Raw genomic sequence first — 26,106 nt, 5'->3', positions numbered from 1 at the left:
TGGAGGATGAGTTCTCTAATAAGAAGATACAGCCAGTTCTAAGGAAATAACATTCTTGGACCATGATTAAGTGTATTCTGCCTTTGATAGCTGTTTGAAGTGTGAAACTCAACTCTTGGTTAACTCTTAGCTACTGGGAAAGAAATACCTTAGCTACTGGGAAGGAAATACCTAGCTTTCTTTTTGATATGGCAATTACTGCGCTGCCTCAAACACTATTATTGTCTTCTACCTGTGTTTGCAGGGTTGGCTCTTTCCCTTTTGTGCTACCCTTGTCTTTTTTGCAGTAGACTCAGACAACAGGGAGGTGAAGCTGAGATGATTTAGTGATGTCCTTGCCTCAGGCTTCCGATTAACATTTGTGAAATGCAACAGTAGTGTTAATTGCTTTCTACTGTTTGTGTAAACTATTAGTTGCAATAGAGACCCTAGAGTGGTGTGCTTGCAAGCTCAATCAGGCTGACTGAATTTGTTTTTAATTTCAAACGTAGAATAATTTGTTGGAGATGAATAGGAAATCTTTTTAATGCAAGTTGTTTGGGTAATGCAAGGAGTTTGAATTAAGCAAAATAATTTTATGATGAAATTTCAGTGCTTAATATTCTGAGAAGCGAACGTTAGCCTACCATATCTATGAAGTGGTAATTTGAACTCTCTGTGGTTCCTGAAGTTCTATGCAGTCATGTTTTGAAAGTGACTCATCTAAGCTTAAGATAGGTTACATTTTGAAAATGTTTATAATCCTTTCATTAATAGCATTTGCTTGGATACATGTAGTAGTGTTTTGGAAATGTTGTTTCATCATATTAACTGGTGTTGTCTAAATGTACAAGGTATTCTTTGACTTAAAGATTTCATCATCATTTTATTTGTCCTTGAGAATGTACATACTTGTAATTCATGAGATTATCAGTCTTGCTTGTAGCATTGCTGCTGTGTGGTTACACATAGTATTCACCATTTCTTTTTCTGGCATATATCTTTTCAGAAGTGTGTGTACAAAATGAAGCAGCTCTGCCCTCCAGGTCCAGGCATTCCACATTCTAACACATTTTCTAAAAGTTTTTGCTATACAAAAATTGCAAGTCATGTAGCATTCCGGATCTTACACGGGAAAATGTTTTTCCTCTGAATTTGAGGGTTTGTACTGGAATTAATTGCACTAGAATTAATATAGCAGTTGAAAAAAAAAAATCAAACCCTAACTTTTTAGTAATAGAATTGATTCCTAAAATACTATTAGTAACTTTAAATAAAATTGTTGTGAAATGGTGTGAATGAAAAAAACGTATCATGTTTTGTTTCAGTCAACAAACAACAAAATTCTGAGATCTCAGCTTGTAAGAAAGTTGAGCGGTAAACTTCTGTATGTATGTAGAATTATGGAAAAGGAATGCTTTTGAAACCTGTTACACCATTAAGTTGCATTACATTAAATGTATATGTCCTATTCCAGAATCTCTTTCTGTTCATGGAATTTAAATCTCTTCTCCTATACTGACATGATACAAATGGTTAAATCAGTTCAAGGTTGGTTTTGGTTTTTTTGTAAAGCAGTAGTCTGCTAGTACTACAAATAATTCTGTAAGGAATGTATTTGTTTTTTTTTTGTTTGTTTGTTTTTTTTTGTATATGGTTAGGATTCCACTGTATAAGAGCAGTAGTAGAGAAGACAAATCATGAAATTTATATTGCTTGTAACTGAAATACTGATGGAATGAGCTTTTCATGCACAACTTTGTGAGCAAAGAGGACTAAGTGGTATCAGAAGACAAGTCATCCACGGAAGCTTAAAATCATCAGTGCCAGTGTCTGAAAAACTCTGTTTTGGGCTTGACTAGGATACTTTTCAAAAATTGTATGTTTCTTATACTTCTAAATGATCAAAACTATATTTTGGCTGTTCTGAAGTGAGTGATCTAATGCATATTTTCTGTTCATGTCCTGCCTTTACCAGTGTCTGTTGTCTCCTTTTTATGATGTTTTTAAATGTGTGGAAAAATTTAGTAGAATATTGCAACGTTCTTTACCTTGTTACTTGATTTATTTTTGTTTTCCTACTTTTTGCATTGAATGACAGCTGCTAGCCGGGATGATAGCAGAACCTGCTTTTCTCTCTGAGTATACTATCTTTGCTTTGGATCCCACCAAACAACCTAAGCCACAGAGTGACGGTGTGGTGAGTCCTCCCACCCCCCTTAGCGATGCCTTTAGCAGGGGGAGGAGAGTACTGTACTAGAAGGCAAACCTAGTGTTGCTTGTGGCTTGTTCTCACAAAGGCATCTTAACTACTCTGTTGCTAACCCTGCACTAAATTTCACAGAGGTAGTTCCGGTTAGCTCCTGGCTGGTGTGCTGTATGATGTGAATTTATTGTAACACAAAAAATTAACACGTTTTCTGTTACACAGGTAATCCTACTTTACCCAAATTTCAAGTAATTGTTGCACAATTTTGTACACTTGTTGCTTAGAATTCATTAAAGCCATTGAAAGTCTTCCTCTTCATTTTATGTATGTCTGTGTCTATTTCAAGGTAAATGGATATGACAAGCACTGAGATTAGTTTCTCTGCTTAAAAATTACGTGTCTTTTGCTGTTTACAGTGAAAGCCTCATGTCACTTACTACTAGTAGGTAGCAGGAAATTATTATCATACATAGGCACTGAAATTTGGCTACTTCTAATTGGTAACCTGTCTGCCCTTATTACAAGACTCGAATGTCTCTTCTAAATTGTTAGATTTCATTTTAAACATATATATTTCATTGTCTGGAAATGTTTGCATAGTCTACGTCTGGAGAATCTCTCTATTTCTAGCATGCACATGCAAAGCTGTGTTATTCTGAGTATTGCCACAGAACTGGGATGGCATCTTTCATGTGCTTCAGAGCCATGGCATTCCTGAGCGCATAATGATTCAAAACAGTATTTGAATTTTAGAGTCCCAAGTCATCCTCAACTCATGATTACCTTATTTTTTTAAAATTTAGCAAGTGCCTTTTTTGCTGGTCATGCAGAGGCTGAAAATGAAAAGACACTGAAAGCTATAACAGGATAGAAATTTGATAAGGAAATAGGCATAGTGTAACACATCATTCTGGGATTGTGTCTCAGGCTAAGCAAAATTGGGCTGAAACTGCTTAAAAAGGTGATCTGTGGAAAGTCTTCATATGTTGGGCTGTGCTTGCTACCTCCGAGCACAGATTCAGTACTAGCTCAGTCAGTCCTCCTGTTCTTGAGGTTGAGCTTTTTGATGAGGAGCAAAGTGGACGTTCAGGCTGTGCTGACATCTGTAGTTTTGAAATAGTAGCTAGATTTATTTATCTTAGTTTAGGTATTTTTTGTCATATTCAAGGTCCAGTAATAGTTGCTGTTCTACAGATAAAATGAAGCTTTTCTATATGAATAGCAGTAAGCGTTTATAGGCTGTTTTTCATGATACTGCAAAATATCACTATTACAGTTGCATTCTGGAAAAAAACACGTTTCTGTGAACATTCTTATGTTGCCTTTGTATTCCCTTAGTATATACTTCAGTGACTAGAGTCACTGTCTCGCATATTTTTATTAAAAAAAAACCTGCATAAACTGCAAATAATTCTAATGTGAGAATTATAGTTAATGTGTTACCAATGTGTATTTAATAATGTTACCTGTAAAACTGATTTTGTTCTCTGAACTTCTTCAAAACTCTAGAGCTGTCCTCTCACAGTAAGATTTGGGGAGGCAGGAGGAAGAGAATAGTGAGACAGAAGTTTATAAGGAAGACAAGTGCTAATTATATACAAATATTAATAATAATAAACAAACAAACAAACAAACAAAACACACAGGAAAGAAAATGTGTACTAACCTCTTCCTCCTTCCAGAACTTACTCACAAATTTGCAGTACTTGGAGGAGGAGGGAGGAAGAACAATAACGTGTTTTTAACTACAGACACTTTAGCTTTCGCTCTTTAGGCACATTAATTTATTTATTTTTTTTACCTTAGAAAGAAATAAGAAGCTAAATTAGTTTTAATTTCAGCAATAGAGAAGTAAGGAAGCAGGAGTGTTGCTAGAATGCCATAATGTGTTCCTGTTAATTTTGAGCTCTGGTTTATACATTTTAATAACAGAAAGCAACCTTTTTATTAATACTTGTAGAAGTAGCTACTCTCTGGATATAGATACAGTTGTTGTGTATAGTTAGTGGAGGAAAGACTTCTGTTTGTCTCCAGAAAGCCTGTTACTCTTCTGGTTTTAAGACTTTCAAGATGCCAGTGCTCTTTGCTCCTAGTTTCACTGAAACAACTCTTAGGGCTTATGAAAGGTTAGGGCTTTTAAGCTCCTCAAAGCCTCTTGAATCTATACTTATATATAGCAAGCTGTATTCATGCTTACCTTTCACTTTCTGGACATCAGTGTATGACCCTTTGCCCTAGAACGCAGTGAGTTAGAATTGCAGGAGGCAGAGAAGTGTGATGGTCCAGGTTTTGTATTATATATAACCACTATGTCCTTCGTATATTTGCTAATGCAATAAATCGTAAATCTAAATCTAGGCTCTACTTTTGTGTACGTAGACTGAAAGCAAAGATGTTGGCACAATGAAGAGGAAAACTTTAAATGTGGTGGCATTAGTTTTAGTTTTGAGATGGCATTTTTTAATTTTTGGGGTTTTTAACAGTTGAAAAAAATAGGATCCATGCTTTATGTATTTATAAATACCTTATTAGATTTAATACATCTAATTAATCTTGTGTTCTAAAATGTCTTAAATATTATTAAATTATCCTTGTGAATTAGATATATAAACCCTAAACAGTTCCCTTTTGTTCTTTTTCTGGTAATCAGAATACATGATTGTTGAAAGATGTGCTTGTAGAAAGTCGGCAGTTCTTGGTCAAGTACATCTTTCTTTGTTAGCACTACTGTGATGCAGCAGGTGCTTTATTACAAATTGTAAAGCAGAAAATAGTTTTTATTTGAATTACTGTTACAATTAACTTCACAGTTAAGAAATGAAAACAAATAATGCAGCCCAGAATAATAGTGTAGGAGTGCTTTAGATTAAAAACCAGTAAGAGCTCTTAATCCACTAGAACTAAATCCACCACAACAATGTAGTGCAGAATGTAAACAGTATGCACAGTTTGCTCAAGCCAGGTGAAATGAAATTTCCAAATCCAAACGGACTCCTTATATGGCTCACAATTGCTCATTTTACCTAATCTGAGTCTGGATGGGTGACTGCTTGTTTCTCTGGCTTCCTTAACTGTCTGGATTTCTTTCTGTGTTATTTTAATACTTTCTTGAGTTTAGTTCATATCAAGCCTTCGATTTTACAGATTGCATATGAATTTCAAGGTACATCTTGATTAAAAATAAAAATGTACATCACTTTTAACTGAATTCCTTAATCCGTATCTCAGTGCTTTTCTTGGAAAAAAATGCATCCAAGATATTTTCTAGTGTTTTGCTACATCAGTCTGACCTGGCTTAAGCACTAGAAAACTGGATCTGTACAGGTTTGGAAGCACCTGAGCATAGGAAAAGCAGGACAGACAGACTGGGCACAGGAATGTCTGAAATCTATAATAAAAATAAAACTTATTTTTAGTTGATTTTTTTCCCTCCTTATTTGTGAGTGCAGAAAACTGTATGTGTCTAGTCTTGCACAGGATGTGTTTTCTGAAAGCCTAATGTTCTTCCTGTGAATGTTTGGAATCTTAAACAACAGGTTTTTATCTTTTTCATCTAAACCTCTTAAACAGTGTTTTTATCCAGGTAGTGTTTCTCCCCTCCCCCCGTTCTTAAATAGAGGGAGATAATGTGATTCCACTGATCCTCATGTCAGCTGTAAACAACACTGGTCATCAGTTTGTTGTTGGTGTTGTTTTTCCTGCTATCGTTTAGGCTTTTTCTGGTGTTCCTTTGATTTGTGTGTAAATGTTACACAAATAATCATTTTGAATAATTAAGTTGGAGATGTCTGTATTTGCAGATGTCTCATACTAATCCATGCACACATAGCTGCTTTGTAGATCTCTATATTGCAGCAGTCTCTTTTGAATTTAACAAACTAGCTTGTTTGCATGAACACATCGTAGTAAACTTTTTAAAGAAAGTACTAAAAACACAGGCAAGAAAAAAGCACAGATGCTGTTTGTAGGAGTCGGTGACTGATAGTCATTATAGTCTCTTCCTTCTAACAGTTGTTTTTCCTCCTCTAGAATTTACCTAAGCAACCAATTCCCAGATCTGCAGAAAACAATGGAAGTGAACCAGCCTCCCCACAGGTACCTATGGGGTTTTTGTTTTGTATTTCACTGCCATGTTACTAATTTAGCGTAAATGCCCAGTGTGTGCCTTCTTACTGGAGTAGGGATGGATGACAAGTACTTTGGTATGATTTAAGATGGTATTAAGATTGAAAAAATAGTATTTTCTAATGGAAGGAAAAGAACTGATAATCTTAAAATAAAGTCATCACTTGTGATAATGGTGGAAGCCATCCTTTCATACGTATCAGAAATAAGTCCAATTTGCCGGAGTGGGATTAGCAGCATTTCCCAGCATGCGAGTTCCAGCATGGGCTACATCACTGGGTAGTGCTTTAAAATCACTTCGTAGCACCACCACTGTATGCTACCATAGCATGGGCCCTTCTGTTTTAGTACAGCACAGGGACTTTAGTTGCATAAATCAACAATTGCATTTTATGTAAAAACTGTAAAGCCATTTAAAATAAAAAAGGACTGTTTAAGAATACATGCTAGAACTGTCGTACAAGGACTTTTACAATAAATTTATTCTCTCAATCATAGGAAAAGATCTTTGTATCTTTGAGATAAATACAATCTTCTGTTTAATACATCAAGAAGTGAGTCACATTTATATCCTTTTTTTTTTTTTTTTTTTTAAATTTGGGGCAAAAGTAAATACAACTATTTATTTCAGATACATAGTCATTTTTTAATGGGGTTGCACAGGAGCAGATTCTTCCAGGAGCTTAAATCAGAGCTGTAGTCTGTTGAATTTAGTAGCCATCTGAAACTGCCCACACCTGGCAGCTGCATGTCTGTTTTTTCTGCACAGGGAGATGACTCTCCTAAGGGAGTGGTAGCTCTTTGGTGTCACCTCTGTGGTGCTGTTGGGTAACGGTGGTTCCTTGGCCATGGCCATGTCTCTGTTTCCCCAGCGTTAGTGTACCCGTCAGCCTCGAAGCAGCGCACAAGTAACTCCTTGCTTTGGGTTTTTGCAGCCAAGTGACGCTCAGTCTTTCGCCCAGCGCCTTCAGCTCCGTGTGCCCTCCATGGAGTCATTGTTTCGAAGCCCAGTAAAAGAGTCCCTGTTCCGCTCTTCTTCTAAAGAGTCCCTGGTACGAACGCCCTCAAGAGATTCCCTGAACCGGCTGGATGTAGATGCAGCCGGTCCCACCTTCGATCCACCTTCTGACATCGAAAGCGAGACTGAGGAGGCCCCGGGAAATGCAGATAGCCTCAGCAAGGAACAGCTACTGCAGCGACTGCGCCGAATGGAGCGCAGCTTGGGCAACTACAGAGGAAAATATGCAGAGGTGGGTAATGTCACTGGATGAGAGAGAGGGGAAAAATAAGACTAGCGTACTGCAGTAGTGGATAATCTTGTTTTCCTCTCTGGAACAAATGGGATCCTCTTATAGCTAGCAGGGACATTTAATTATGATTGTAAGTCTAGTTATTTTTGGCTTAGACAAGCCAAAGCTGTGCTGGTAATGCAGCACGGAAATGCTTCTCACAGAATTACAGAACGGTTGTGGTTGGAAGGGAGCTCTGGAGGCCATCTGGTCCAAACCCCTGCTCAAGCAGGAGACTATCTAGAGCAGCTTGCCTAGGACAACGTCCAGATGGCTTCTGAAGATCTCAAAGGAGGGAGACTTCACAACCTTTTGGGGCAACCTGCACCAGTTCTCCATCACCCACACAGCACAGAAGTGCTTCCTGATGTTCAGACAGAACCTCTGGTGCTCCTGTGTGTGCCCACTGCCTCTGGTCCTTGGCACTGTGCACCTCTGAAAAGAGCCTGGCTCCAGCTTCTTTACACTCTCCCTTCAGGTGTTTGTAGACATTGATAATACACCCCCTGAGCCTTCTACAGGATCAACAATCCCAGTTGCCTCAGCCTTTCCTCATTGGAGAGGTGCTCCAGTCCCTTGATCATCTTGGCGGCCCTTCCTTGGACTCTTTCCAGTATGTCCACGTCTCAATGTACTGAGGGCCCAGAACTCCAAGGTGCAGCCTCACCAATGCTGAGTAGAGGGGAAGGATTGCCCTCCCATGACCTGCTGGCAATGCTTTGCCTAATGCAGGCAAGACTACCCCTAGCCTTCTTAGCATTAAGGGCACATTGCTGACTCACAGGTCTGCTTTCCAGCTGGGTGGCCCCCAGCATGTACTGGTGCCCAGGGTTGTTCCTACCCAAGTGCAGGACTTTGCATGTCCCCTTGTGGATTTTCATGAGTTTCTTGTCAGCCCACTTCTCCAGCCTGTCCAAGTCCTTCCTTTTGTTCTCTTGTTTGTAAATAATTCCATGCTGTCAGCAACAGAGATTAGCTGCGGGTTATTTGTGTGAGTGGTGTCCTCGGATATCAGTCCAGGAGGGTTTCTGCTGGAAACCCTGTACTTGGGGCTGGAGTTTAGGATGGTGCTGAGTGTGACCTGTGCTGACGTGATGGCAAATTTACTTTGCTTCTCAAACTTGAAGTACATCTACACTGTGTATTTCACTGCATGCATGCGTCATAGACAGGTGTTTTGTTTTCAGTAATTCAGTTTTGCTCCCCTTAACTTCCAAGTATTCCTATTTATATTTGTCTACTTATCTTGTCTGGAAAAGAAAAGCTTTTGAAGTTTATTTTATTTTATTTTATTTTTTAAAGTATTTTGGCTATTGTTGTCAGAATCTATGGAATCTATGGCATGTATACGTCAATTACACTGTTCAACATGTATTTAAAAAAAAAAGTCTTCCATTAATTCATTAATTTTTGACTCCCATTAGTTTTTCACTATCTTCCTACTAGTATAATAAGGTGTATTTTTTGAAAGTTTATGTAAACTGTCTTGCTTTGTTGAACATTCTCCAGTTTGTAGATTAACTTTCTCCATCAAAAGGACTTTTTTATTTGTGAGTTTTTCCATTTCTTTGGATTCAGTTTAAAAACTTGTTTTGCTAGAGCTTGGAAGAAAGGTGTTTGAACATATAGTGAGAATTGAAGATTTAATTTTTTTTCATAAAAAGAAGAATACAGTTAGCGTCTCAAGAATATGGTATGGGAAACCATCCATGATAGTTTTAGTTTTCTTTTAAGTGTAAAGTAAGTATGATTCTGAAATGAAAAGTAGCCTTGAATTCTGAAAAATCTTAATTTATTTTCGATAACATTTTGAAGATATGTGGTAACTTAGAGATTTCTGGTTTTGGTGTTTTGCATTTGTTTTCCTTTTTTTCCCCAGTAATTAGAAAAGGGTGTATTCCAGTTCCAAGTGCCATTGTGCTACTTCAGCTTTGCACAACTTATGCAATTGTGATCAAATTTTTAATTAAACTAAATTGTGCAGTTACTCATGAAGTTCTTCTGTCAACTTACAATGAGAAATATTGTTCATTCCCAGTCTTTGTCTACTGAGTATATGCAAAGCACATGGAATGAGAACATTCACTGTTACACAAACCTTTTATTTGCTAGAGTTGTAAATGTATTTTTTAATGTATAATCACTTTAAAATTAAATTTAAAGTCTCTGAGATGTGTACCATTTAAAAACGTACATCCCTGTAGGGCAATTCTCTAGGTTGTAACTTTCTGATGTAGTTGTTTTTAGACTGCCTGTACTAAATCATTAGAGTTCTCAGAGGTACTTTCGGTGAAGGTAGAACTGTGCATGAATGCTGTGTTGCCTAATTATTTTGTCATGTTTATTTTATATTTAGCACATTGGAGATATTTTATAAATGAAAAACAAAAGCACAAAAAACAATTGCACAAGACAGTTGCTTTCATATGCTTCTGTCGGAAGAGCTTTCTCAAGTGAAGTGAGGAGTTTAAAAAAGCAGATAGTGATACAACTAAGTAAATTCATTTTGACTGCTATAAGCGAATGCATTATCATCATTATATCTGATTTCTGTATTTTAGCTGGTGTCTGCTTATCAAGTTATCCAACGAGAGAAGAAGAAGCTACAGGTAAGCATTCCTATTCATCTTCTATTACCTGAATGCTTTTCTGAATCTTAAAATGTATAGTGCAATTACAGATTTAACTTTCAGTCTATTGTGTATGTACATATGTGTATGTGTGTAGGTATATGCTTATATGTTCTCATATATTTGTTATCTAAACAAAAATAAACAGAAGACTTTCTCGTAGCTTGGCATCCTTAAAAATCCCAGATAATACTGGTTTGTCTAAACAACTGTGAAGCTATTGTACTCCTGCATTTTTGATTGCATCAGCTGAATTCAGGTGATGGATTGACATTCCACAGTTGGCAGTTTTGGTAATACTTACACATCAAGTTTGACTGTAAAGAGAAATACAAACACATTAATTCTTCTACTGAAACATAATTCTGTGAGTTTATTTACACTTTGTATCTAAAGCTATATTTAACACACGTTATATTTATTCCTTTTTAAGGGCATTCTGAGTCAAAGTCAGGATAAAGCACTTCGCAGAATTGCAGAACTGAGAGAGGTAACTTCCTTTATTGTTTGAATGTTTACTTTCATAGCATACATACAGAGGATCTTTCTCTGCCTAGCTTTTGATTTTTAAATTCATTTTGCAAAATATTTTCTATTGCACAGCAGGGGGTTTTACCACTTGTTTCCATTACCTTACATGGGATTGTTTCTCTGGCTTGTTTCCCATTCAGCAGCTTATTGTCACAATCTAAGAGCAGTTCATAGTACCAACTGAACTGCTTTTCTGTTCACTGAAATAGATAGAAATGCGCGTGGTTTTTCCAGTGTTGTTGGGCCCAGCAGTTCAGTACTGTTCGGTAGAACAGTAGAACACTGAAGAAGACTGCAACTAGAATGCAACTTCTAGCTTTTCTGGTATTGAGAAATGCTAATGTTAGGCAAATACAAGTAACAAGCACTTTTTATAAGCTTTTGTGTCTTGTCAGGTTCATTGGTTTCTTTGCTGGTTTGTTCTATTTTTATTTTTTTTTAGGATAAAAGTAATTTTAAAAATACCCACAGCATTAGTGACTTGTCAGTATTTTTTTTCCAGTTTGCTACAAGTCAAATGTAAGAAATATATTCTGCATTAAGTGTATGACTATATGTTCCACTAGATTTAGCTTTTCAGTGTTTCAGTACTTAGTAAAGTTTGGAAGATCTATATCTACAACAGAATTAAAGCATTTTTATTAGGAAAAGGGTTGCATGTGTGCATACTTATCTTTTTACTCCTTTTGTCATAGCCTTTCTGATTAGAGAAAGATGTATTTGATGTAAATCTACATATATAAACAATACTTATAGAAGTTAAAATATATATATGGTATAGAATTTATTTATTTTCCTTGTAATTCTTGTAGATTTAAAGATTCCTTCAAATTTAAGACTTAAATTCTTTTATATTGATTGAAAATCTTCAAAACCTAGTTCTTTGGTCTTCTGGAAGACCAAATATTACAACACTAAGTAAAACAGACTTAAAATTACAAATAAAGAAAGATATTACAACTAAAATGGGAAGTTTCCACTGTGGAAGCTACAGTGTTATAAAATTCATTATTCATTGCTGTAACCACTCATTATCAGAGGCTACTGTATAAAAAATAGAAGTTTTCTTCATCATGCACTCTGTTCTTCCAATAAATGAGTTGAATAAGACAAGTTTCTTCTAAGAGGGTCGTGTTAGAATAAGTTAAGTTTCAGTGTGAATAGTCCTTTGAAATAAATGTTTCTTCTGCTTACATTAGTATTTTCTTATTAAGAGTAATTCTTCAGTGGCAGTCCTTGGTGTTTTGCATCTCTGACAGCAGTCAGAAAGAACTGTTGGATGTAAGGAGGACCTTTCCAGTGTGTTTTTTTTTTTTTTTTTTTTCCTCTCAGAAAATCTCTTTGGCTGTTGTTGCACTGAGTTTCTTTGCTTTGGAAAGAATTGCTTCTAAAGCTCAGAAGCATGAGAAAGAAGTGTGATCTTTAGCTATGGAGAACCAGATACAGTGCAGGGTTAAAAAGTGGATGTAGTTACTTGAGAACGGCTGGGCTCTCAACATGTGGTTAGCTCTCTCAGCTGCGGGACACAAAGCTGGGATTCGCTGCTGGAAGGAAGGCATAGGCAGCAGGAGATGATGAAAGTGGGATTCAAAGTTGGATGGAAGCAAAGCAGGAGGCATCCAGTGCCCCATGTTTTGTCTCTTGCTTGCTTTTTCATCCTTTCTTTGTGCTTTCTGTCATCCTTTGTGTTTGCCTGGCTAACAGAACCCATATTTAGAGGTGGCACTTGCCTTTACACAAGCAACCTTTGCAGAATAATCAATATGGAAGTGTTGGCTTTCTGGGGTAAATATTCCTGTGAAAGACACATGGATGAAGTAAATTAAAAAGTACAAATATGGAAAATGATTTACAGTGCATGCATAAAACATATGGTGCTGATTATCTTACTAAGAAGTTGAATGTGAGTTAATTCAACATTTAAATATCTTTTTTTCTAACAACTAATTATTTAAATAAATAAGTAAACTTTAAAAGCATAGGAAGTAAACAGAAGAAACCCTCTTGATACAGTAATTTATAAAATCATGTAAATATTACCAATGCGTTTAGGTTACATCTGTATGTTTCTAAAGGTGTTCAGCCAAATGAATGCAATGAAGTAGCAAGTAAAAAAATTTTTTTGAAGTTGTTTAGCATTCTCTATCTCATTTGAGACACCTTTCAGGAACAAAAAAACAACTTTCTGTTGTTACAAATGGCGTTTGTCACATTTAGAATACTAGCATATTGAATGAGCATAAAGGAAATTTACAGTTCTGCTGTTTATGTTGATTTAATCTGATGGTGAAATAAAGAATCTAGTTTACCAAAGTGCAACTATCAATTTTCAATGTTTGTGTGGAAGACAGTTTTCAGAAAGAAGCTTGAAGTGATCATGACACAAACTTATTTTTAGGAAGGAGGAATCTTTGATAACGGATTAGATCTAGTCTCTTACTATTTTAATGCTGGTAATAGAATTAAATTGTTGTATAGTAAAAGAAATGATTATGATTGTGTTCCGGAGTCATAATTGCAATGAAGTATTTTTAATATTTTATAATATATAGGTAAGCTTCTTAAATTCACATTTCAATTTTCATCTGAGACACATTTTTTTATGATTCTTAGGAGCTCCAGATGGATCAACAAGCTAAGAAACATCTTCAAGAGGAATTTGATGCTTCCTTGGAAGAAAAAGATCAACTTATTAGTGTCTTGCAAACTCAGGTAAAACACCTTACCGAAGAGATGTTTTTGAAAACTGCTCTTTCCAAATATTTTTTATGAATTACAGTATTTCCCGTATTTTGTGTCCATGCGTTATTATAAATGCTACTATGTTTTAAAGCTTCTTCAGAATTTATGATTTTCTAGAAATTAAGTGCGTCTTTGTAGTAGAGAATACCATTGTATAATCTTACTCTTACAAAATGCGATTTTTTGATCTGCACCTAAATACCTTTTCAGTGTCTTTGTTATCAAGAAATAACATGAGCAGATGTTTGAGCTAAAAATGCTTTTGCAAAATTGGTTTTGTTTAAATGGTCTTCATTGTTTCTCCGCACATAATTGTGCTTTTTTTTTTTTTTTTTAACTTGGAAACATAATTTTAAAAAATGCTAAAAATATTCAGACAGATTTTTCCTTTACTTGCTGTCAGGAATAGCTCTCGTTAGTGTTGAGGATGAAAGTACAATCTTAGAATCCTTATATTTTTAACAAAGAGTATTTTGTTTAGGTATCGTTGCTGAAACAGAGGTTACAGAATGGTCAGATGGGCACTGAATTACCTGATCCAAATATCCAGTCTGACCCACAAGTTCAAAGTCCAACAAAAGAAATCAGTGCAGAAAATATTGCAGAACCAGGAAGCAATGGTAGGTATTGGGGCTGTTGTTAAGAGATCTTGAATTCCGGGGAATAAGCCTACTATTATTTGTGATGGATATATATGGATATAATAGTACTCAAGGCACAACACATTATAGTAATGATATGTTTTCTAGAAGGGGCAGTTTTTCTAGAAACAGAATGGCACCTGGTAGACATGATAACCTTACAAAGATGCTTAATTTCCATAGAAATTAAAATCTGGTCCATCTTGCCTTAATAGCAATAATTCTATTTTAGGTATTGCTGTTGCCAGTAGAGGTTGTTACTGTCCCCACTTAATATTAAGGTTTTTTGTCTGGTAAGCAAGGAACTATCCCTAGAGTTTAGAGTATGTCCCTAGAGTTGCCAGTATGTCTCTTTTTATGTGCTTTTTCCAGAAAAGGTAAAAGTAAAGATCAATTTTCATATTCATGCTATTGAATAATCTCTTTTAAGTGTTCCTCTCATAATGAGGTTATCTGAGCAAGGGGAGTCCCAGTATTGTTTAAATTTGATTACTGAGCCTGGGATATTGTGCTGCTGGGATACAATGAAAGTACTGTTCATCGGTATCCTAAATAAAAGTTGGGGTTCAGACAGAGATGTACATACATCTTGAAGTAATTGTTCAGGATCTGCTGTGATTTTTTTGCGTTCGGACAATATGTGAGATTGGAGCATAGATTCTTCTTATCCGGTGTTGTGCCTTTTGTAGTGCTTATGAAATAATATTAACTATCTAGTCTCCAGGAATCAGCATTCGGATGTGCTGGAATCTGCTTCAGGATTATAGTGTGTGAGACATACAGTCTCAAAATGAAAGTCTGTGAATGTCTGATCCTATTTTCAGATCATCAGGGCAGAACACACAGTAAGATACAGGGAAGGGTACAGCATAAAAAGACACTGAACTTGACCTTTTTCCTGCCTAATTCAGTATTGCCAACCTGGGTATATAAAAATTGTCATACCCAACACTGTGAAAAGAGGAGTCTGTTTGCCTCATAACTGGGAGATGTGATCTGTTTTGCTTAGCATTTTTCCCTCCACTTGTGAATATTCACCTAGTGGCAGCGGACAGGTTTATAAATCTTGGTAACTTTTCAGTTTCGTGGAAAACCTTGTTGAGTAATAGTTTGTTTTTTGCTGCTTGTATAGTAGCTGGGGCTTTGTGAAATAATTTGGGATTAAAGACTGTATTTGCCATCCTGTGTGTGTGTGTGCACATTTCTGTCTGGACCTGAAATGCAGTTGTAATAGTCACTAGGAAGTTCTGCAGACTTTGCACAACTTTAGAGAGCTGTCAGTCTCACACCGTGTGAACGATGAAAGCGGATCTGCATTTTGGAAAAAGTGTACACATGATAATGTTGGTATGTTGTCTGTAGAGGGTAATGAAGATTCTGTTAAAACACTGGAAACTCTTAATCAGAGGGTGAAGCGCCAAGAGAACTTGCTGCAGCGCTGTAAGGAGATGATTCGGTCACACAAAGAGCGCTGTGCCCAGCTAACCAACGAGAAGGAGGCGCTTCAGGAGCAATTAGAAGAGAGACTTCAGGAGCTAGAGAAAATGAAGGTAAAATGCTCTTAACTTTATGGGTAGCTACCAGAACAGTGTAAGAATTCCAGTATTTGTAGAATGTATACGACAAGTCATTAAAGCACAAACCATCACAAGAAACCATAACTTCTTTGGAGTTCAAGGTGCAAAACCAGCCTGGAATGAACATGTAGAGCAATTTTTCAAAAAGTTGTAGAGAAGAACATGAAATCTTACCATATGAATAACCACTAAAATGGTATCAGGAAAAAAAGTAAATGGGGGAAGGTGAGGGGGAAGGAAAGACTGTCTGGCAGAGAAGACAGGAAGTGAGAAAAGTGAGAGGCATCAGCTATGTAAATGAATAGAAAACAGAAAGGAAGGATAGCGGAAAACACAATATTGCGAAGGTGAGGTACAAATTAAAGGTAAATGCAGTGCCAAAGCTAAATTAAGACTTTGCTCAGTTTTCCTTTTAAGGCCATTCACGCTGAGTTGTGAAGTAGAAGTAAGGTGACTGATAGTAATGGAAGTATGAGAAGTACAGCTGTACTCGGCTTTAGTGCAGGAAAACAGTCGCTCTTCTCTTGGTCTATGAGCGTTAGCTCAGTTTGAAAGAGCTCAAGTGCTTCAAGCACTTTTCAGAATTTTCAGAACAAGAACAGATAAAGTGCTGCATTGCTGAGATTCCTTTGTAAGCCAAGATGGAGGTAGAAAAGCAGATGCCTTAGGCATGTTCTTGCCCAGTTTACTCTATCAACTCTGTTCACAAGAGAATCTGCGCCTTCAGATACCTGAATTGCAATGCAATCTATGGGGCAATCTAGCACTGGGAGATTTAGAAGTAATTTCAAGCTGCCTCCTTTGATTTTGGTGGTCTTCCTCCTCAGCTCTACCTCTGAGGCATAGTACAGGGTCTCATTCCTAGCCTGCTTCACGTTTTTAATGTAACAACAGCTTTGTTGGTCATGGACCAATAATCTATGATTCTTTTCTAAAGCAGAGCCTAAACTGCTTGTCAGAAGCTATTTTCTTATTCCTGGTGACATTTTAAACTCTTGTGATTGGTGGTTTGTTGTTTTTTTTTTAGGACCTCCACATGGCTGAGAAGACTAAACTGATTACGCAGCTGCGTGATGCAAAGAACTTGATTGAGCAGCTAGAACAAGACAAGGTAAACTAGGAAGATTTTTTCTTTAAACTGTAGTTTTGGAAGAAGATTGGTTAAACACTGAAAAATATCTGACTTTCTAGCATTAGAAACTGTTCTTAGTTACCTAGTTTGGTTTAGTTTACATCCAATTTCAACAAGCAAATAATTTAAGCTACTTGAGAATTCTATTATATAGATACTTTAGCATGTTCTCTTAGGTTGTACTTAATACTGCAAGAATATGTTATATAGGATGTAATTTGAAAAGGCATAATGCTAAGTGGACTAGTGGTTACCTCAATGCAAGATTTTAAAAGTAAAACCTAATGAAGATGAGATAAAATGGAAGGGAATTAAATGCCCAGTTCCAGTTTGTCATTTTTTGTTGCTTACAAGATTTTTTGTCACAGTTGTTACTTAGAGTAACTTCTGGTAGTGTAACAAGCAACACGACTAACTCATCATCTGTGCATGCTCTCTGAGGAGAAGTAGACATGCAACAGTGCTTTCTTTTAGTTTGGGTTTGTTTATAGAATGCATATTTCAGATAAAAGAATCTGTTCCAGGAAAAGAAAATTTTCTGACGGTCCTTGTTCCTTGGAGGAGTTCTTTTCATCACTAGATAAACTTTGCTTATTCATCAAAATAATCCCTATTCTTACCGTCTTTTTATTATCACTTTGTTTTTTCTGACAGAAAAATACCGTGATTTCCAATGTAGCAATAGTGGAGTAAAGTGTATTTCTGACAAGGAGTGTGTCCTGGCTTGAAGTTGTTTTTGATATGCATTTTATATGTTTGTTAGCTTTTTATCACAAGGACCTTTTCCACAGGGCATGGTAATTGCAGAGACAAAGCGACAAATGCACGAAACATTGGAAATGAAGGAAGAAGAGGTAGCTCAGTTGCGTGCTCGGATCAAACAAATAACTACAAAAGGCGAGGAATTAAAAGAACAGAAAGAAAAGTCTGAAAAAGCTGGTAAGAAATTCTGGAGATTATTAGCTTTCACATTGAACACGATGACGCTTCAGCATGGTCTTTATGCAGTTTTTAATCAGTTGTTGTTTGGAATGGATATTATAACATGCTTTTTTTCTGAATGTTCTGCCATATCACCCCTACTAACATTACTAACTTCGTTTCCGACCACCAGTTTGAGTGTTTTGTGTGATACTCTGGTCTAAGTTCAACTGTAGCGAGGAGGGCAACCGCTGAAGAAGCTGTACCCTCTTTGTGTAGGAGAAAATATTGATAAAGTATTGTATTGGTGTAATTTCAGGAGGAAAACTTTGGAAAGACGATTTTTAAAAATGAATTATCATAATAATGCCATCTGTATTTGATACAAAAAGCAGCGATGAGTGCATAAGAGCTTGGGAAGAACTAGAGACAGAAGGATGTGTTACAACCATAATAAACATTTTGTTTTGATAAGTGTAGTGGAAGCATTTCTGCCTTTTTTTTTTCCTTAGTGAAACAGCAATGATGATACTTTTGTTTCAGTCTTGGAACCTAGTGTTTATACAGCTATTACACAATTAAGTTTGCTTTTGTTGGAAATTTGATAACATAAATGGTGTGCTTGTAGTCAGCCCCCCACTCTGTTTTTTAAACATGAAAACTGTTCTGCACTGTATCTATAAATATTCTTATAGAAGCATTTAATTTGTTCTCATAAGCATTTAGGGTGAGTTCACTGTCTTGGCAGAAGCTAAGATGTGGTTAGTTTGCATAAAACATGCATTATGCTATTTTTTTCTATAATATGTATTGAGAAGCTCTAACCATACACTTCATAGCAGTTTATTTTGAATCTGTAAATTAGGCCAGAATGTCCAATTTTAGAGATTAGTTTGTCTGGCGAGTTCATTTTGCTGTAATGCAGAACAAATTTAACATCCAAAACCAGCAAAGGAAATACACAGGGTGTTCATACAGAGGACACTTGAACACCCTATGAAAATAACAAACAATATAACAAAACAAATAAAAAAATAACAAACAAAATAACAAACTCTTTTCCTACCCCTTCAGGTTGCTTGTGCATTTAGCTTTGGAAAATGCATATTTCAGAAATCAGTAATTCTTTTGCTGAAGTTGGATTTTGTTCACTTCTTGGAGACTAGAAAGCTTTTCTTCAAGATACGGTCTTTAAAAATAAATTCTTAAGTATCATTGTAGTGCTTCTGTAGGTACAAAGTTACTGCTGTTGTTGTCTGAAGTACAGCAGCTTTTGAAGTGGTAGAAACCTCTAATTAGGAAGTAATACCTACATGCACTTGTTAATAATGTAATTTCCTCTGGTTTATGTAGCTGGAAACTGAAAGTAGGTTAAATATGATGCTCTGGCTACCTAGAAAACTTAGTTATTGTAGTGACAAGTAATTTCACTAATGAATAACGTATTGAATACTTTGCACTGTACAAAGAGGAGGTTTGTATGTTAAACATTCTCTCGTTGTTATTTTAAGTGCTTCTGGTAATGTTTATGGTGCATAAGTGTCCACTTTAACTTCAGTTCCTTATTTCAGCACTCTATTAAGCATACATGTATGGATATTGGAACCCTCGGAAAATTCGTTAATACAAGTTCTAAGATAGGCAAAATTGTAAGGTGACCTGTTAGGTTTTCCTATGTATTCTAAATAAGTTGTGGTACACAACTGAAATAGAATTTAGTACAGCTGAAACAGTTCTTCTGCCATCTGAGAAAAACACCATGAATATTGGGAGAGCTTGGAATTACTTCTGGGTCACAGCCCTTGATTTTCACCAGTCCTAAGAAATGATGGTTTCATGTATTTGAGTTCAGCATATCTCATGTTTCTTGGCTAGTTAATGTAAGTGATTTTTAATTCTAGACTTTTTTTCTAGATTATGATTCAGTGAAGAATTTACCGTGTGGAATAAAGAGTTTATAGACATGTTAAATTTTACTAATGGCAAAATAAAGATAAGCGTAATACCCTTATACTTGGCACTTACTTCATCATAGGGGCATAATTTTGGCTAACAAATTGTATATTTTGTGGCCACTTCATATTTTGAACTAGTGTTACATATCTGGCTTTTTTTTCTGTGTGATGAAGTGACTTTGCTGAAAAGCACCAGTGTTTGAATTATTACAAGTAGGAATTGTGACAGCTTAATGTTTCTGCATTTCTGTGTGCTGAAATAGTAAAAAGATACGTATGCTTATTTTGTGCATGATATGTAAAATGTAACTGAGTCTCCCAGTTAATGTTGCAGTTCAGTTTTTTGTAGTTAGAGATGCATTATATTGAAATCTCACAGAGCATCTTGTTTTTGTGCATCCACACATGCCAATAAGTGAATCATGGTGCCTTTCCCAAGCCTTGTATGAACAGGACTGGGGTAAGGGCTCTTTTTTCTTACATCAAACATTGGGTGCTTGGGCTGGGCTCTAAAAAGTAAATTATGTGTTTCTCAGGCAATGGCAATTCTTTTACTTGCAGCAACTGCAACTGATTTTTAATGCTTTGCAATGTACATAGATTTATATTTTCCTTCAACAAAATTAGTCATAGCATTTGTAAACTTACTGTTAGGATTCTGTTACTCCTGAATACTTGACATGTCTTTTCAGACTTCTTAGAATGCAGGTTATTGACCTATTTATGTTCTGTAAAGTAAAACAAAGTCCTTAGATAGCAAATTCATACTGCTTTACTTGGCTGTTCTTTGGAGGTGCAATTTCCTTTGCAATCTTAATTAGCTTATGCTTTGCACCTTTCTACAAAGAACGAACAAGCATCGATTATTCATTTATAAATCCTACCTAGACGTGCAAACCAACTATAGGAAATGGATCGAGCCTTTATTTCTCAAGTAGCTTTTTGACAAGATGCTGGCTCTTGGCTTTCAGTATGAAAGTATGCAAAGCCCTCCTTTGCCATTTCTGTTCAGTGCTTTCTTCACAGCTCCCAGCAGTAGATGGCACTAGAGCTGAAGATAATGCACGTCTGCAGTACTGGTGAGAATAATCAAGAAGTCTTCGCAGTACAGACTGGGATTACTCTGGGTAGCAGAGGCAAGGCAGGGAGAGCTGTGACTAATACCTTGGAGTAGCATATGTAAAACAGTCAACTTTCTAGTGCACATTTTATAAAAGTGAGTTTTGCAAACTTGACACTTTTCAAACTCTGCTCAGGCTCTTTTTAATTATATACACTGCACAGGAAAGCTTCCTGTTCGTTAAGTTTTGTCAGATGAATGAGATCTTGCAAGCCTTGCCCCAGGCCTTGTTGATGTGCTTGTTACTGTTTCTGTTTTGCCAGTGTGCCTATGTGAGTTTTAACTTCATCCATACCTTAGATGGAAGGAGCTTTTCTCAACAGTAGCTGTGCTGGTTGGGTAATAACAAAGGCATTGTCTGCTTTTTGGGTTCAGAATAGATGTATTTGGATAAAAGTACAGACTTGTTATTCTAGGCTTTCATCCACAGTAGAACTAAAAGCTTCAGTAGATAAGGATGTAGTAATAATAATTTAGACCATGTTCTGTCTCCTTGGTGTTAGCCTTCTACTGGTTTGAAACTTGCTTGTGCCATGCTACACTAGAATTAACTACTTTGATGTCAAATGTTCTGTTTTGCTGAAGTGCTAAAAGGGCCTGAGATGCATATAATTTAACTTTTAGAGAACGAAGTGTGTCTTGCTTCTCTGTGCTTTCATGCTCTCTTGACATTTTATCCACCAGCTTTTGTCTGGCGTTTGTCTTAGCATCCTGCTTGCAATTATGGCGATGCAGCTGTCATACTGCATGTGGCTCAGCTATCACAATCTCAGTAGTCAATCCTAGCGTGATCCTGAATCATCTCTAGTGGATCTGTGGGCTGTGGCAAATGCAATATCCTTCCTTTCTCAGAAGGAATAGGTTTCTCTCAAATAAAATCAAGCTTATGTTGCGTAGAACAAGAATCAGAAAATGCTTATGAGAAAGTGAAGTAACTTAATATCCTTTCATCGCAGTTTTATTTGCAAAGCTATATTTGGTAAAAGTTGGTAGGTTTTTTTAGGTTGATTTCGCTGTCTCTGTGTGCTTTTGCTAGGGCTGAAGGGGAATGAGAGAAGTCCCTGCCAATCTCCAGACACAGTTGTGCAGCCTGCATTGGTAATGGGTTGGGGGGTGACGGAGAAGGACTGGAACCCACCTGCCCCCAGGTGGTGATTGCCTTGTTGGGGACAGCAAAGAACCGTGCTTGGAAACATGGTAGCTACCTCTCATAAGGAGCTATAAGCCTAGTGCATGCTGGCATTGTGCTTTAGACTGTTCTGCTCTTTGAAATAATCTCTAGAGTTCTTAGCTTTTTGTAAAGAGTTCTGGTATTGAAGTAGAATTGGGAATGAAAAAGTAGATACCGTGATGTGCTTCAGTATTGGCAGGGTCCATAGCAGCCCTGTTGCATCCTAAACCATAACTGTTGCTGTGAGTAGTCATAGAAAGGCTTCGTCGGAAAACAGCTGGAAAAGGTCAGACTTTGGGTGAATGAAGTCTTACAGACTTAACTTACTTGAAAACATATTTGCCGCAGTGGCTCATAAAACATAGATTGTAGTTAAAGGCTCCAGTTTCAAAGAAGTTATCTGAAGATTTTTAATTGAAAATTTCTGTTCTCAAATTCCTGCCTGAATGTTGTTAAAGATGGATAACTGTTTATGCTTGTTTCACAAAAAAAGGATTACAGGAATTGCTGTGAATGCCTACTAAGTAATGATGTCTGAAGAAATTAGAGATGTCTGTCTTTTGGGGTAGAGTGCAAGAAGGACTAGCGTACTAAATATCATCTTAAAAAAAGATTTGATGACTGTTCTCAGACTAATATCCAACCAGTCCAAGTTTTTCTGTGCTTTGATAAATTAAAAATGTGATACTGGCACTATGATTTTGAATTTTACAGAGGTTTTTGGCCTAAGTTCTTTTCTGCAAAGAATTAACTGTATACTATGCTGTTTTGAGACTGCGTTTTCTTTTGACATGCAGCAGGGGCTTTCCATATTCACACCCTGTTCAGGAAAAGGGACTTCCCTGATAGCAATGACATTCTAGTCTTGTGTAAATCTCTGCAGGTTCTGCCATCAGTTTCAGTGAGGAACTCAAATGCTGATATTGAAAAACAGTAAGAAGAAAACAGCTCATAATGCAGGAATTGATTTGCTTTTTGTCTACATCTAGATGATCATCTATGGAGTGAATAAAGTATGATAAAATAGTGCTTATCGTAGGAAACAGCTGTGGATTTATTGCTTCTGATGCATAAATTAAAACGATTCAGCAGACTTATGCACTTCATGCAAAAGTAAATAGCTTTTATTGCTCCTGCTTGAGAGTTCTTTTGTAACGTCTTATAGATATTCAAGCTTTTTGATAGCAAATGCTAATTATGTTTTCCTTAGATTTTTTTGCAAAGATCATAAGCATAAGACAGTCTTCGTAACACACACACGTTTTTCCAGTGCCCCTTTTAATTGTGTTGATAGTAGTCTATATTAAAAGTAAATAGTGAAATAATGAAACTGACAAAAGCCAATTGGCAAAAGTCATCTTTATAGACTCCACAAAAACACAAAGTTTAAAGAGAAGATTATCAAGGTTGCATTGGTTGAAGGGAACAATTCTTTGGTAAATAAATTGCTCTGGTATAATACTTCAGTATTCTGTTCAGGAAGAGCTCTTTCATGAAAAGCTGACATTTATTCAGCACATATAGCCAGAGAAGGGGCCATAGTTTTTTTGTTTGTTTGTTTGTTTTTAATGTGGTTTTTATACTTTATAGTGATTTTAGGGAAAGAAATAGAAGCTATTGAACTCCAGAAACAACTAAGGCATTCACAGCTATTTGTCGATTCTCTTTCCTTTTTAGATAATAAACCCATGTGAATTCTCGATGGATTCTTAAGCTCCTTCTTCTGTCACTTGTCTAATTTACAGTTACTGGGAAGCTGTTCTTTTGATAAGTGATAGAGCTACTTCTTGACTACCTTTGTTTTGTTTTGTTTTTATTTTTTCTTTGCAGCTTTTGAAGAGCTTGAGAAGGCTCTGAGTATTGCCCAAAAAACAGAGGAAGCCCGGAAAAAATTGCAGGCAGAAATGGATGAAAAAATCAAAGCAATAGAAAAGGCAAATGAGGAAGAAAGGGTAAATCTTCAACAGGAGTTAACCAGAGTGAAACAAGAGGTGGTTGAGATTATGAAGGTAAAAGCTGAAACTCCCTCTGTGTTGCTGTTTTAATCTAATAATGCAATTGCAAGTAAACTATAGTTGTAAAATGCATTGATATATCAGAACTTTGTTATAAAATTCTTGCTGTTTAATGTATTCTAGAAAAAATAACTTCTGGGATTGATGATTTATTTAAAACATAAGATAAACTAAAAAACTCTCCATATAGATGTTACTCACTAGAAGTTTAAAATCAATATGTTAGTCATTGTAAAATGAACAGTGTTTCTTTTACTAGAAGTATGAAAGACTTAAGAAGGAAGGTGGATAACTTCAATCTTGAAAATAACATCTGACAGGGCTTATTACTATTAAGTGACTCAAGTAATTGTTATTTATTCAAAGGAGGCGAATAGGTTTGGTTTCTTCTCTCTGCACTGCTTTTCTTATTGCGGAATAATGCAAAGTTTGTTATTTAATGTTTCAAAATAATTTTTTTCTGACTTGTAATTCGTAGAAGTCTTCAGAAGATCGGGTTGCTGAACTGGAAAAATTACATAAAAAAGAAATGGCAACCAAAGATCGGGAGCTAAATGAGAGATTGCGGGTCCAAGAAAAGGAGTTCCATGAGAAGATGAAGGCAGCTCTTGTAAGGATTGCTAAAATGTCTAGAAAAGACATTTCTCTAAGTCTGAGGTGGAACTAGAGGTCTTAATCTGACCTCAGTCCACAGTGGGAGTCCTTGTGCATTCAGATATGGGTGCCTTCCCAAAGTCCAGAAGCTCAGAGACTTAAGAGCATGAAAGGAAAATAGCTGCAGTGATTCAGACTGAATAATGATAACGAGTCACTATTGATGTTCACTGACAGCTGTATGTTCTGGGAAAGATTCTTATTTTTAACACTTTGTTAGACATGTTTGGTTTTTTTTTTTTGAATTTCTACCTCTGGATCATTGGAGATTGGCCACAGAAACTAGAGAAAAAGAGGTACAAGGAATGAGGCTGTTAGTTGAAATGTATTAATATCCACTGTGTCTGTCTGTGTTATGTTGACAGAGTTATACATGCATAGTGGTTGATCTCTGGAAAAAAAATCCTTTAAAGTCAGGCTGGCAGGGATCACTGGTTTCTTTGCTCTTTTCTGTAATCTATAGTCCACTTCAGGTCATTGTGCAGTTTCATTTAATAAATGGACGCTCATTTATGCTTCTCTTTTGTGGATGGAGACTAGGATGGCTGGAGACTAGGACTGAAAGTGTGAAAATATATTAGTGGTAGAATCGAGTGAGGACAGATCTTTCATTCTCTAATATGTTACTCTCCATTTGGCTGGTCTCCACTATTAAATGCTGAAGTCGCGTTACATTTGTTAAACAAAGACAAATGGTTGCCAAGAAAAGAAAATTGAAATGATTTTATGACAACTTTCACAGATGAAATATACAATTTTATTTATTAATTTTATAACAATTTTCACAGATGAAATATACACTGTGTTTTGTATGTGGAGAAAATATGTATGATTATGTTAACTTGTTTATAAATGTCCTATTGTACTGTTTTTGAAGGTGTGGACCATTATTATAGTTTATTGTTTTGCTCATTTTTATACAGGAGAAAAATCAGAGTGAGTGTTTAAAAACCCTCCAAGAACAAGAGCAACAGGAATCCCTAGCCTTAGAAGAATTAGAGCTGCAGAAGAAAGCAATACAGGCAGAGTGTGACAAGAAACTTCAGGAGATGCATCAAGAAGTAGAGGCTTCTAGAACTGTGAGTAAATATTCCAGAAGAGAAAACACTTTAAAGAATTTATTTTGGTACATATGTTTTATATATATATATATAAATATATTTATATATATATATATATATATAAAAAAAAATATATATATATATATATATATTAAAAAAACTGTGACAGGTTTACAGGTGCTGTGGATTTATTGTCATCAGGTTTGGTTTAATTTCACAATGTAGGATATAAATTCATTCCAATGTACACCCATGTACATAGGTTTTATGTACGTTACACAGGAGTTTAAAGCTTTAACCAGTTTAATTTCTGAATACTACTACCATACAAACACTTTAAGGATGCTTAAGTAA

At 36.1% G+C, this 26,106-nt stretch overlaps 1 protein-coding gene across 9 annotated transcripts in view; it reads left to right on the top strand.

The window, feature by feature from the left end:
* Window positions 1-26,106, top strand: part of GOLGA4 (golgin A4) — a 65,507-nt gene that overhangs the window by 8,468 nt on the left and 30,933 nt on the right. For 7 of the 9 annotated variants that reach the window (XM_027451376.3, XM_027451374.3, XM_027451373.3 and 4 more), the window contains 13 exons: window positions 2,081-2,179; window positions 6,218-6,283; window positions 7,249-7,563; window positions 10,164-10,211; window positions 10,666-10,722; window positions 13,377-13,475; window positions 13,987-14,125; window positions 15,509-15,696; window positions 16,751-16,834; window positions 17,647-17,794; window positions 23,853-24,031; window positions 24,516-24,647; window positions 25,615-25,770. In XM_027451376.3, coding sequence (XP_027307177.1) covers window positions 2,081-2,179; window positions 6,218-6,283; window positions 7,249-7,563; window positions 10,164-10,211; window positions 10,666-10,722; window positions 13,377-13,475; window positions 13,987-14,125; window positions 15,509-15,696; window positions 16,751-16,834; window positions 17,647-17,794; window positions 23,853-24,031; window positions 24,516-24,647; window positions 25,615-25,770 — 1,710 coding nt within the window. The remainder of the gene's footprint in view (window positions 1-2,080; window positions 2,180-6,217; window positions 6,284-7,248; window positions 7,564-10,163; window positions 10,212-10,665; window positions 10,723-13,376; window positions 13,476-13,986; window positions 14,126-15,508; window positions 15,697-16,750; window positions 16,835-17,646; window positions 17,795-23,852; window positions 24,032-24,515; window positions 24,648-25,614; window positions 25,771-26,106) is intronic. The other 2 variants (XM_027451377.3, XM_072033288.1) reach the window with 1 other exon arrangement.

The sequence above is a fragment of the Anas platyrhynchos genome, chromosome 2, assembly GCF_047663525.1.
Source record: "Anas platyrhynchos isolate ZD024472 breed Pekin duck chromosome 2, IASCAAS_PekinDuck_T2T, whole genome shotgun sequence".
NCBI classification, from domain to species: Eukaryota; Metazoa; Chordata; class Aves; order Anseriformes; family Anatidae; genus Anas; species Anas platyrhynchos.
Note: the sequence above shows the minus strand (reverse complement) of the source record. Positions and strands in the feature narration are given on the sequence as shown.